We start from the raw sequence: 13,441 nt of genomic DNA on the forward strand, positions 1-13,441 counted from the left end.
GTGCACGGGTCGCTGCGCAGCCCAGCCCGGAGCACAGGGGCCCTGCGCACACCCCTGTTGCACAAACCCCCTCGTTGCACACTCGTCCCTGTGCACACTCGTGTCCCTGTGCACACCTCCCTTCGCACACTCGTGTCCCTTCGCACACTCGCGTCCCTGTGCACAGCCCCCCTGTGCACACTCATGTCCCCGTGCACACCTCCCTTTGCACACTCGCGTCCCTGTGCACAGCCCCCCTGTGCACACTCGTGTCCCTGCACACTCCACGCCCCTCCCCATTGCACACACGGACCCGTTTGCACACGCAGACATCGCATACCCAGGTCCCCGCACGCGCTCCCGCCCTGTTGCCCGGGGGCGGGCACCCCCACGCCCCCCCCGCCTCGGACAGGCTCCGTTCACCCCCCCCGTACTGCGGCCGGTTCCTCCCGGGGGGGCCGGGCTCTCGCTGCCGCCGGCACCGGGCGGGGGTCGTGCCGGGTCCCCGCGGGGGGGCGGCCAGGGCTGGGGCAGCACCAGCCACCCCGGGGGGGCCGCTGGGACAGCCCTCCCCCCGCCGCCAGCCCGGCCCCCCGCGCCTCCCGCAGCTCCGGGCAGCCCCGCGGGGAGGAGAATTAACTTTTTCTCCTCCTCCTCCTCCTATTCCTCCGCCGCCGTCAGTCCTTCCCCGTCCCTGTCCCTCTCCCGCGGCTCCGCCGGCCCGGGGGGTCCTTCCCAGCCCGGGGTCCCCTCGCCATCCCGGGGCTCCTTTCCCTCAGCCCGGGCGCTCCCTGTTCCGGGGCTCCTTTCCCCGCTCCCTCATCCCCGGATCCCTTTCTCCATCCCGGATTCCCTCCTCCATCCCCGGACTCCGCTCTCTATCTGGGGCTTCTTTCCATCTGTCCACCCCATCTCCATCCCCAGACCCCTCCCCACCCCAGGACCCCCACCTCCATCCCCAGACCCCTCTCCCCACCCCAGGACCCCCATCTCCATCCCCAGACCCCCCTCTCCACCCCAGGACCCCCATCTCCATCCCCAGGACCCCCACCTCCATCCCCAGACCCCTCTCCCCACCCCAGGACCCCCACCTCCATCCCCAGACCCCTCTCCCCACCCCAGGACCCCCACCTCCATCCCCAGGACCCCCATCTCCATCCCCAGACCCCCCTCTCCACCCCAGGACCCCCATCTCCATCCCCAGACCCCTCTCCCCACCCCAGGACCCCCATCTCCATCCCCAGACCCCTCTCCCCACCCCAGGACCCCCACCTCCATCCCCAGACCCCCCTCTCCACCCCAGGACCCCCACCTCCATCCCCAGACCCCTCTCCCCACCCCAGGACCCCCATCTCCATCCCCAGACCCCTCTCCACCCCAGGACCCCCATCTCCATCCCCAGACCCCTCTCCACCCCAGGACCCCCATCTCCATCCCCAGACCCCCCTCTCCACCCCAGGACCCCCATCTCCATCCCCAGACCCCTCTCCACCCCAGGACCCCCATCTCCATCCCCAGACCCCCCTCTCCACCCCAGGACCCCCACCTCCATCCCCAGACCCCTCTCCCCACCCCAGGACCCCCATCTCCATCCCCAGACCCCTCTCCACCCCAGGACCCCCACCTCCATCCCCAGACCCCTCTCCACCCCAGGACCCCCATCTCCATCCCCAGACCCCCCTCTCCACCCCAGGACCCCCACCTCCATCCCCAGACCCCCCTCCCCACCCCAGGACCCCCATCTCCATCCCCAGACCCCTCTCCACCCCAGGACCCCCATCTCCATCCCCAGACCCCTCTCCACCCCAGGACCCCCATCTCCATCCCCAGACCCCTCTCCACCCCAGGACCCCCACCTCCATCCCCAGACGCCCCCTTTCCGTCCGCGGCTCCTCCTTTCCCTCCGCACCCCGTTCCTCCCCACGCCTGCCCCAGAACACCCCGTTCCCCGCGGGGGCTCCCTCCCTTCCCCCGGCATGGCTCTGGCGGCGGGGCCGTGGCCGGAGCCTCCTCTTCCTCCTCCTCCTCCTCCTCCTCCTCCTCCCCCCGGGGTGCCGGAGGCGGCGGGGAAGGCGCCGGGGGATTGCCTGGTGTGCGGGGACAAGGCGAGCGGCAAACACTACGGGCAGTTCACCTGCGAGGGCTGCAAGAGCTTCTTCAAACGCTCCGTCCGGCGCAATTTGTCCTACAGCTGCCGGGGGGGCCGGGACTGCCCCGTGGACCAGCCCCACCGCAACCAGTGCCAGTACTGCCGGCTGCGCAAGTGCCTCCGCGTGGGGATGCGCAGGGAAGGTGCGAGCTGCGGGCGGAGGGGCCGGAGGGACGGCCGGGGGGGACGGGAGGCGGGGGAGAGGGCGCGGGGGGAGGACACGGGGTGGGGGAGAGAGGGAGAGGGTGCGAAAGAACAGGAGAGAGCATGCGAAAAGGAAAGAGGATGGAAAACGCGAAGCTGGAAAGAGGATGGAAAAGGAGAGAGGGTGGGAGAGAGGATGCAAAAGGAGAGGGTGCAAAAGGAGAGGGCATGCGAAAAGGAAAGAGGATGGAAAACGCGAAGCTGGAAAGAGGATGGGAAAGGAGAGAGGGTGCAAAAGGAGAGAGGGTGCAAAAGGAGAGGGTGCAAAATGAGCGGGTGCAAAATGAGAGGGTGCAAAAGGAGAGGGTGCAAAAAGGAAAGAGGATGGAAAATGCGAAGCTGGAAAGAGGATGGAAAATGCGAAGCTGGAAAGAGGATGGAAAAGGAGAGAGGGTGCAAAAGGAGAGAGGGTGCAAAATGAGAGGGTGCAAAAGGAGAGGGTGCAAAAGGAGAGAGGGTGCAAAAGGAGAGAGGGTGCAAAAGGAGAGGGTGCAAAAGGAGAGAGGGTGCAAAAGGAGAGAGGGTGCAAAAGGAGAGAGGGTGCAAAAGGAAAGGGTGCAAAAGGAGAGGGTGCAAAAGGAAAGGGTGCAAAATGAGAGGGTGCAAAAGGAGAGGGTGCAAAAGGAGAGGGCATGCAAAAAGGAAAGAGGATGGAAAACGCGAAGCTGGAAAGAGGATGGAAAAGGAGAGAGGGTGGGAGAGAGGATGCAAAAGGAGAGGGTGCAAAAGGAGAGGGTGCAAAAGGAGAGGGCATGCGAAAAGGAAAGAGGATGGAAAACGCGAAGCTGGAAAGAGGATGGAAAAGGAGAGAGGGTGCAAAAGAGGGAAAGAGGATGGAAAAGGAGAGGGGATGGGAAAAGGAGAGAGGCTGCAAAAGGAGAGGCTGCAAAAGAGGGAAAGAGGATGGGAGAGAGGGTGCAAAAGAAGGTGTGAGGATGGAAAAGCAGGAGAGGGGATGGAAGAGGGAAAGAAGGTGGAAAATAAGGTGAGAGGATGGAAAAGCAGAGGCTGGAAAAGAGGCAGAGCGGATGGAAAAGGAGAGAGGGAATAAAAGGAGAGAGGATGGAAAAGAAGAAGGGTGCGGCTGCAAAAGGGAGAGAGGGTGGAAAAGGAGAGAGGATGCAAAAAAATACGAGAGGAGCTGGAAAAGAAGGAGAGAAGTTGGAAAAGAAAGAACGGAAAAGAGGGAGAGGGGGTGGAAAAGAAGGAGAAATGCTGAAAAAAGGAGAAAGGATGGAAAAGGAGATGGCGCAAAGGGAGAGGGGATGCAAAAAAAAAAGCAGCGAGGATGGAAAAGGGCAGGGGGTGCAAAAGGGAGAGGATGCTGAAGAGAGAAAGGCAGGAGCGACGAGGAACAAGCAAAGGCAGAAAAGGAAAGGAGGGGGGGAAAGTGAAAAAGAGGGAGCAAAAATTTAAAAAATTAAAAGGGGAAAGGGAGGAAAAAAGAGAAAAGAAAGAGAGAGAAAGAGGGGAAAGGAAAAGAGAAAAGAGGGAGTGAGCCCCGGTGGAAAGAAAACAGAGAAAGGTGAGAGCAAGAGAAAGCAAAAAAGAGAAATCGAAAAGAGAAAGAAAAAGGGAAGGGAAAGAGAAAAGAGCGTCTGGAGAAAGAGAAAGTCAAGGGAAGAAAGTGAAAGGGCCGGTGGGGAAGGCAAGAGAAAGAAAAAGGGTGAGAAGAGAAAGAAAAAGGGTGAGAAGAGAAAGAAAAAGGGTGAGAAGAGAAAGAAAAAGGGTGAGAAGAGAAAGAGCAAACTCCTCATTTAATGGTTTTTTGGGGTTTTCCCTCCGGGAAAGGCTCTGCCGGGGGAGCCCATTCCTTGTGCCGCTTCATTGTACCATCGCGTAAACTCCTCTTTTCAACTTGAAGTTTCTCCTGGGCTCAGCTCAGGCTCCGTTTATAAAGCCAGGTTTATGCCATTTAGTTTTCCTCTCCGTTATACGTAGCCCGGGGATGTGGCTGTTCAAAAATGTGGGGGTTAGAGGGCAATAAACCAGGTATTCTTTAATATATTAAGAATTCAGCTTTTTGGGAGGATTGTCCAGTAAATTTGAAGTTAATTAGTGGGAATATTTAGCGCAACGGGGATTAAAATCGCATTTCGAGCTGCCAGCGATGTGCTGGTCGCTCTGTCTCCAGCCACCCCATCATCACATTTTTGGGGTGATTTTCTTCTTCTTCTTCTTTTTTTTTTTTTTCCTCAAACAGCCACAGTTTTGCAAGCAGGTTTTTTTTTGGGGGGGGGGATTTGAAGCCCAAAATGGTGCGTTGGGGCATCGGCTTCTCTGCGCCGAAGCCTCGGCGGCAAATCTCTGCTTGAGTTAAGGGCTCCTTGTTTATATCCGAGGTCGTCATTTATAAATTTAGGATTTACAGATAATTACGGTGAGGGCCCCGGCTGGTGGCAGCTGCTCAAACACCCCAAAACCAGAGAATTTACTCCGCAACCCCCCGGCGGTGCCGGCGGCGGCGACGCTCCCACCCAGGAAGTCACTATTTTAGCATTAAAAAAAACCCCCAAATCACGATAATTGCAAAGTTGCCTTTTCTAGCAGAAAAAAAAAAAAAAATTAAAAATCCTCCAAATGTAAAAGTTGTCTTTTGTAGCATTAAAAAAATTAACAAAAGTTCAGATAAGGGGGGAAAGGGACCCCTTGGTGTCCTGCACGAGTAAATGGGAATTAGGTGGGACTGGGGTCAGGGACAAAATCAGCTCCGTTTTCTCTTTTTTCCCCCAAAAAGGCCTGTTGGGTGTGTGTAGGGGGTATTTTTGCAGGGACCCCCTTGCATCAAAACATCCGCCCGCTTTGTGCCGAATGAATGGGAATAAATCCCTGGGCAAAACAAACCAAACCACACCAAAAATCCGCGCTCGTTTGGGGTCAGATTTGGGCTTTTTAAAAATCGTATTTTGTTTTTTAAATGTTCATTTTAAATTTTTTTTTGATTTTTAATTTCGATTTGATTTCGTTTCATAAGCTGAGTTTTGATTCAGAATCGCCGCTGGTTCGTGCCGAGCTCCAGCACGTTGGACACGACGTTATTCCCCAGGCAGAGCCCCCCCCCATTCCCCCCATACACCCCCCTTAAATCCGATTTTTGGGGCGATCCCGGCTGCCCGGAGACGCGTGTGAAGCTGCTGTGGGGATGCGACACCTCCAGGCGTGAAAAAACACCCGTGGGGGGAGTTAAACTTTATTGGGAATTGAAGTTCTTGGGTTGGGCTGCTCCGTGCCTCAGTTTCCCCACCCCGTGGCGGCTCGAGCTGGGGTGCCCCGAACTCACCGATCCTTGCACCCCGTGATGCTCCTATCTGGGGAAAAACAGATTAAATCTGGATTTCCCGAAAATCATCCAGGATGAGCCCAAGGTGCAAATAAACCCAAGAGGTGGGACCCAGCGGGGACCTCGTGCCCCCCCCAGCATCTCCTTGGGGACCCTCACTAACAGCAGCCCCTTGCAAGAAGGGGGGGTCACCAAATACTTGCACAGGGCCCCCCCAGAATCCACCGTGCTCTATTTTATGGCCGTCCCGGATGAAGAACTTGGGATCTGGGGCTGAATGGAGCTTGGGAATCACCGGGGGGGGGTTTGCCCAGAGTTTGGGTGGCACGTCCCCCTCTACCAGGGATGGGGGCACTTATGCAATCCTGGGGACCCTCCAGCACCCGCCCCAACCCGGTGCATTTAATCCTGGGGGGACCTTTTAGCACCCGCCCTGTGCCCCAACCTGGGTTATTTAATCCTGGGAGGTTCGGGGGGGACACCCCAGTGATGGTGATGGGGCAGGACACCCCCAGGGCTTTTGCAATCCTGGGGACCCTCCAGCACCTGCCCTGCGCCCCAGCCTGGTGCATTTAATCCTGGGGGGACCTTTTAGCACCTACCTTGCGCCCCAGCCTGGTGCATTTAATCCTGGGGGGACCCTCCAGCACCCGCCCTGCGCCCCAGCCTGGTGCATTTAATCCTGGGGGGACCCTCCAGCACCCACCCTGCGCCCCAACCTGGTGCATTTAATCCTGGGGGGACCCTCCAGCACCCGCCCTGCGCCCCAGCCTGGTGCATTTAATCCTGGGGGGACCCTCCAGCACCCACCCTGCGCCCCAGCCTGGTGCATTTAGCCCCGGGGCGCTCGGGGGGTGACGCGGGTGCCGGCGCCGGGCGGGGGTGGGGTGCTGACCTCCCGCTCCCCCCGCAGCCGTGCAGCGCGGCCGCATGGCGCCCCCCCCGAGCAGCCCCGGCCAGTACCCCCTGGTCCCGGGGGACCCCTACGGCGGCCACGGCTACTTGAGCGGCTTCATCTCCCTGCTGCTCCGCGCCGAACCGTACCCGCCGGCGCGCTACGGCGCCCTGCAGCCCGGCGGCGTGCTGGGCGTCGAGGGCATCTGCGAGCTGGCCGCCCGGCTCCTCTTCAGCGCCGTCGAATGGGCCAAGGGCGTCCCCTTCTTCGCGGAGCTGCCGCTGGCCGACCAAGTGGCCCTGCTGCGGCTGGGCTGGAGCGAGCTGTTCGTGCTGACCGCGGCGCCGGCGGCGCTGCCGCTGCTCGCCGGGCCCTTGCTGGCGGCCGCCGGGCTGCACGCGGCGCCCGGCGTGGGGCCCGAGCGCGTGGCGGCCGTGGTGGAGCAGGCGCGGCTGTTCCAGGAGCAGCTGGAGAAGCTGCGGGCGCTGCGCGTCGACGCCGCCGAGTTCGCCTGCCTCAAGGCCCTGGCGCTGTTCTCACCCGGTGAGCGGGAGCGGGCGGCGGGTGGCGCGGGCGGTGGTGGGCGTGCGGGGAGTGAGCGGCTTAATGGGCTGGGGGGTAAGTGGGGTGTGGTTGAATGGGGTGTGGTTTAATGGGTGTGGTTTAATGGGTGTGGTTTAATGGGTGGGGCTAAATGGGGTGTGGTTTAATGGGGTGTGGTTTAATGGGTGTGGTGAAATGGGGTGGGGCTAAATGGGGTGGGGCTAAATGGGGTGTGGTTAAATGGGGTGGGGTTAAATGGGGTGGGGTTAAATGGAGTGGGGTTTAATGGGCTGTGGTTTAATGGGGTGGGGTTAAATGGGGTGGGGTTAAATGGGGTGTGGTTAAATGGGGTGGGGTTGAATGGGGTGTGGTTTAATGGGGTGTGGTTAAATGGGGTGGGCTAAATGGGGTGGGGTTACATGGGGTGTGGTTAAATGGGATGGGGTTAAATGGAGTGGGGTTAAATGGGGTGGGGTTAAATGGGGTGTGGTTGAATGGGGTGTGGTTTAATGGGTGTGGTTTAATGGGTGGGGCTAAATGGGGTGTGGTTTAATGGGGTGTGGTTTAATGGGTGTGGTGAAATGGGGTGGGGCTTAATGGGGTGTGGTTTAATGGGGTGTGGTTTAATGGGTGTGGTTTAATGGGTGGGGCTAAATGGGGTGTGGTTTAATGGGGTGTGGTTTAATGGGTGTGGTTTATTGGGTGGGGCTAAATGGGGTGGGGCTAAATGGGGTGTGGTTAAATGGGGTGGGGTTAAATGGAGTGGGGTTTAATGGGGTGTGGTTTAATGGGGTGGGGTAAATGGGGTGTGGTTAAATGGGGTGGGGTTAAATGGGGTGTGGTTTAATGGGGTGTGGTTAAATGGGGTGAGGTTACATGGGGCGTGGTTAAATGGGATGGGGTTAAATGGAGTGGGGTTAAATGGGGTGGGGTTAAATGGGGTGTGGTTGAATGGGGTGTGGTTTAATGGGTGTGGTTTAATGGGGTGGGGTTTAATGGGTGTGGTTAAATGGGTGTGGTTAAATAGGGTGGGCTAAATGGGGTGGGGTAAAATGGAGCGGGGCTTCATGGGGTGGGTGTTGATGGGTGCGCAGGGAGTGAACGGGCTGGGGGTGACTGGGTGGGGCCGAAGAGGGTGAGGCTTAATTGGGAGGGACTTAACGGGGTGGGGGGCAGGGTGCACTTTAATGGGTGGGGCTCAGGGTGGAGGCTTAATGGACTGGGTGGAGCTTAACGGGGTGGGACTCCAAGGGGCGGGAGCGGGTGCTGTGGCGTGGCGGGGCAGGGCAGGCTGGGGCGGCTGGTCCCGCCGTGCCTCAGTTTCCCGTGTCCCGCAGACGCGGCGGGGCTGTCGGAGCCGGCGCGGGTGTCGGGGCTGCAGGAGAAGGCGCAGTGCGCGCTGGAGGAGCACGTGCGGCGGCAGCACCCGGCGCAGCCCGCGCGCTTCGGGCGCCTCCTGCTGCGCCTGCCCGCCCTGCGCGGCCTCTCGGGCCCCGGCATCCAGCAGCTCTTCTTCAGCCGCCTGGTGGGCAAGACCCCCATCGAGACCCTCGTCCGCGACATGCTGCTGGCCGGGGCCACCCTCAACTGGCCCTACGGCCCCGTGCAGTGACCCCCCGGCCGGGGCCGGGGCCCCCGAGGAGGGGGGACACCCGGGAAGGGACCCCAAGGATGAGGCCCTAAAGATGGGACCCCCAAGGTTGGGGACCCAAAGATGGGGATCCCAAGGATGGGGATCCCAAGGATGGGGATCCCAAGGATGGGACCTCATGGTTGGAGACCCCAAGGAAGGGAACCCAAAGGTGGGACCCCAAGGATGGGGACCCAAAGATGGGGATCCCAAGGATGGGGATCCCAAGGATGGGGATCCCAAGGATGGGACCTCATGGTTGGAGACCCCAAGGAAGGGAACCCAAAGGTGGGACCCCAAGGATGGGGACCCAAAGATGGGGATCCCAAGGATGGGGATCCCAAGGATGGGACCTCATGGTTGGAGACCCCAAGGAAGGGAACCCAAAGGTGGGACCCCAAGGTTGGGGACCCAAAGATGGGGATCCCAAGGATGGGGATCCCAAGGATGGGGATCCCAAGGATGGGACCTCATGGTTGGAGACCCCAAGGAAGGGAACCCAAAGGTGGGACCCCAAGGATGGGGACCCAAAGATGGGGATCCCAAGGATGGGGATCCCAAGGATGGGGATCCCAAGGATGGGACCTCATGGTTGGAGACCCCAAGGAAGGGAACCCAAAGGTGGGACCCCAAGGATGGGGACCCAAAGATGGGGATCCCAAGGATGGGGATCCCAAGGATGGGGATCCCAAGGATGGGACCTCATGGTTGGAGACCCCAAGGAAGGGAACCCAAGGGTGGGACCCCAAGGTTGGGGACCCAAAGATGGGGATCCCAAGGATGGGGATCCCAAGGATGGGACCTCATGGTTGGAGACCCCAAGGAAGGGAACCCAAAGGTGGGACCCTAAGGTTGGGGGCCCAACAAAAGTGACCCCAAAGATGGGATTCCCAAGGATGGGACCTCATGGTTGGAGACCCCAAGGAGGGGACCCCAAAGGTGGGACCCCAAGGATGGGGACCCAAAGATGGGGATCCCTAAGATGGGACCTCAAAGAGGGGATCCCAATGATGAGACCACAAGGGTGGGACCTCATGGTTGGAGACCCCAAGGAGGGGAACCCAAAGGTGGGGGAACCAACAGATTGGACCCCAAAGATGGGGATACCAAAAATGGGACCTCAAAGATGGGACCTTGAGGATGGGGATCCTAAAAATGGGACCCCAAGGATGGGGACCTGGAGCCAGGGATGCTGCTGGGGATTTTCCCCTGTATTTATGGCAGAAAAGCAGATTTTTGGGGGGTTAAAACCACGAGCGCCAGCAGCGGACAATTATTTATAAAGAGAAGATGAAATAAAATAAGAGCCTATATCATATCCTCATTCCCTTCGGAGGCAACAGAAATATCTATTATTGTTCATTTCCTTAAAAACTGTTTTTTTCCAATTCTCTGTGCAACCCCTGCCCTGCAGCTCACGGATTACTGGGTTATTTTGTTATTTTAAATTTATCTCATTAAAAAAAATAGAATTCTACAAATTCAACGCTCTTTTTTTTCCTCTTTTTTTTTGGCTGGAATTGGAAGGAAAAGTGACGGTGGGTGGTGTCAGTAACGGTCCCATTCTCATCCCAGTGTGTACCACAGTCTGACCCCTGCATGGTCCCAGTCTCATCCCAGCAAGCCCCCCAGTCTGGTCCCAGTATGGCCTGGTCCCCCCCGCAGCTCCGGGGTGGGGGGAGTTGCTGTTTTATTGCCGATTTTTAACAGCCCATTAGAGAAAAGTCAGAAATGGCCTTTTCAAAGCAGCGGCCCCATTTCACCTCCTTATAAATAATACGTTAAATAAACACGGAGCAGGACACGGGGTTTTAATTCAAGGACAAGCTGGAAAAGGCCACAGCGAAAAGTTATTGTCCTGGAGGGGGGGAGCACCAGGACCCAGCGGGGGCTTTAATCCCCTCCCCGGAGGGACGTGAAATCCTTATTAAAATATCCCAATTACATCGATAACGTGAGCGGGAGCTGCAAATCCATCGTCGATCAGAGCCGAGGAGCCCGTCGAGGGGCTCGGGCAGGACCAGCGCCCCCAGGTTCCAGTTCAGCGCAGCAACTGCCCTCCCTGCCCGGGGGAAACTGAGGCACGGCGGGGACAGGACACCCCCGTGTCCCCGCCCCCCAGCCTGGGAGAGCTCGTCAAGGTCGCGGCGGTGCCGGGACTTAATTTACAGCCCTGACATTAATGCACTGGAGAAAATCCGGCAGCGCGACGCTGGGCGGGTTATATACGGCGGGAGGATTTATCGTGAGCCCCTGTCTGTCCCCATCCCCGCCTTCAGCTCCATCTCTGTCCCCGTCCTCATCCTCATCCCCATCTTCATCCCAAACCTGTCCCCATTCCTGTCCCCGTCCCCATCTTTGTCCTCAGCCGGGCAGGGGGAACCACCCTCATCCGAATATGAAGATTTGGGGGAAAAAAAAACGACCAGCCAAACAAATCAACAAGAAAATAGTAAGGGTGACAATCCCCCAGTGCCGCTGCCCCCTGAACTGCGGTCAATCACCCCCCTGGGACCTCCTGCCCCCCGCAGCCTAATTAAGTCCCTAACGAGCTTAATTCCCTGTTGAGCCAACACCACGGTCCGGCACCCCCGGCCCCCATCCCGCTCTGTGCCTCGGTTTCCCCAAAACAGGGAGGGGGTGGAAAGTGGGCTGAAAATTAGGGGTCCCCAGCACCCGCGTCCCCTCCCTCATTAACCGTCCCCTCCTTCGTTAACCAGGCGCTTCGTTAGGCTCGACGTGCCCTGGGGATGGGACAACGGGCCGTCCCCACGGCTGCTCCCCTGGCAATCCATCCTCCGGAGAAAAAGCGCAGCGCTCGCCGGGGCGGGCGCCCCTTCCCGTAAGCGCTCGTTAATTTATTAATTACCATTAATTGCAGGATTACAGGACGTGGAAATCAACCGAGGTGACGGCGATGACGGTTTGTGGCGCCGCGATGAAGAATCGTCTGGTGCTGGGTAGAAAGGGACAGGGGGAGCGTCGGCTGGGGACAGAGGGACGGTGGCACCAGCGCTGGCACCGAGGGACACGCCGGGTGGCTGTCCCCTCGTCCCCAGGCCACTGTCCCCAGGGTGGGGAGGCGGGACACTGGGGACACCGATGCCATCGATGGGGTGGGGACACCGGTGCTATGGGAGGGACGGGGACACTGGTGCTGTGGATGGGACACTGGGGACACCAATGCTGTAGATGGGACAGGGAGCATCTCTTGTGCATCCCTTGAGCTCGAGCATCCCTGGAGCCTGAGCTGAGCATCCCTTAAGCTCGAGTATGGCTTAAGCCCGAGCATCCCTTAAGCCTGAGCATCATCGATACCCGTGCGGCCGCCGCCCCCTCCCACGGCCAGCGAAAGGTCAACCCCTGACTAGTTCGTTATCATTAGCGAAGGCCAATTTAATCACCGCCGATGACGAATAAATCACGGCGGACAGACGGGGGCACTTCCCCCCCCCGCCTCAGAGGTTGACGAATCTCCCGCTCGGTTCCCCACCCCCGAAACCCGGAGGTTTTGGCTGGTTTTGCCCAAATCTGAAAGGACGTCGTAAATCAGCATCCATCAGGCTGTCAGCCTGAAGGTCAAGGTCACGGTGGGAAAGGTCAAGGGCCGAGCGGGGCGGGGGGGCGGGCGGAGCTGGGGGGGCCGGGGGGGCCGTTGGGGACACCCAAAACCTGCCCCGTTGCGCCCGGGTCCTGCTCGCGGTGGGTTTTGTCACCTCCCGCGGGGACGGGCAGGTAAAGTCGGGATTAGAGGCTCAAGGGGTGCTCAGGCTTAAGGGCAAAAATCAAACCAAAAGCCGCCCCGCCCCGGCAGCAGCCCCGCAAAGCCGGACTTGCCAAGGCCGAGCCCAGCCGGCCAAGGCCCCAGCTTTTCCTCGCTTCCCCCCTCCCCACCGTCCTTTGCTTCCCTTTTTTTGATTCCCCAACCCCCTTTTTCTTGCTTTTTAAAAATTAATTTCGTTTCAACCCGTCCCCAGGTCCTTGGGTGCTGAGGACGTCGCTGTCTCGCTCCGTGCCTCAGTTTCCCCTGAAAAAGGACAAAATTCCCCATAACCCCCCCAAAAATCTGGCGGAAAAAAATCTGGGGAAATATCAGGTTTTTAAGAGGCACGATCTGAAAGCTCCGATTAAACCAGTGATTAATAGCGTCCTTATTTTCCATCGCTGAATCCTTATCCCCTTTTTGCCATAATTTGGGGGTTTTCTCCTGTTTTAGTGGCCTCGGCCCAGCCCTTCTCGGCCTGCACGGCACGTAATTCACATCGCTCCAGTAATTTAGATCATTGCGGTTGCAAATCCGCCTTTTCTCCCGTTTTGTGCCCCCAAGATGCCCCGGTGCCTCTTATTTAACTTCAAAGCCCTGACGCCTTTTTAAAATCCAGGAGGGCTAAATCCATTACTTTTGTTAAAAAAAAAAAAAAAAATTAAAAATTTAACCTTTAGCAAAAGGCAGAGAAGTTGATTATAGGAAATCTATACAATTTCTATAAAATAAGGACAGGAATACGTCATTTCTTTGGGCTCGGACGGACTCTGAATTTATAAAGAGGAGGAGATGCCACCAGCTTTAAGTCATGGCCCTTACCGGGTATTTAGAGACCAGAAGAGACAAAAAACATGAAATAGAAAATAAAATAAAATATAATAAATAAAGTAGAAAGAAATTTTAAAAAGCCAAAGCAAACTTAGATTAAGCCAACATACCTTAAAATTTAAAAAAAAAAAAAATCACCCCTCAGCGTTTTTATTTTCCAAACTGAT

General features: G+C 58.1%; 1 protein-coding gene across 1 annotated transcript; it reads left to right on the forward strand.

Moving 5' to 3' along the window:
* Nucleotides 1–1,955: 1,955 nt before the first annotated feature.
* On the forward strand, nucleotides 1,956–8,662 carry LOC136000075 (nuclear receptor subfamily 2 group F member 1-A-like). The gene is made up of 3 exons (XM_065653753.1): nucleotides 1,956–2,271; nucleotides 6,526–7,050; nucleotides 8,388–8,662. Exons 1-3 carry the CDS (start codon nucleotides 1,956–1,958, stop codon nucleotides 8,660–8,662), a joined length of 1,116 nt encoding a protein of 371 aa, XP_065509825.1.
* The last annotated feature ends 4,779 nt before the right edge of the window (nucleotides 8,663–13,441 follow it).

The sequence above is a fragment of the Caloenas nicobarica genome, chromosome 31 (assembly GCF_036013445.1).
Source record: "Caloenas nicobarica isolate bCalNic1 chromosome 31, bCalNic1.hap1, whole genome shotgun sequence".
NCBI lineage: Eukaryota > Metazoa > Chordata > Aves > Columbiformes > Columbidae > Caloenas > Caloenas nicobarica.

Bases quoted from the DNA above. Each gene is read 5' to 3' on its own strand.
- LOC136000075 (XM_065653753.1), top strand. From the start codon at position 1,956: ATGGCTCTGGCGGCGGGGCCGTGGCCGGAGCCTCCTCTTCCTCCTCCT. The intron at 2,272-6,525 runs GTGCGAGCTGCG...CTCCCCCCGCAG, and splicing joins CGTGGGGATGCGCAGGGAAG to CCGTGCAGCGCGGCCGCATG. The intron at 7,051-8,387 runs GTGAGCGGGAGC...CGTGTCCCGCAG, and splicing joins CCTGGCGCTGTTCTCACCCG to ACGCGGCGGGGCTGTCGGAG.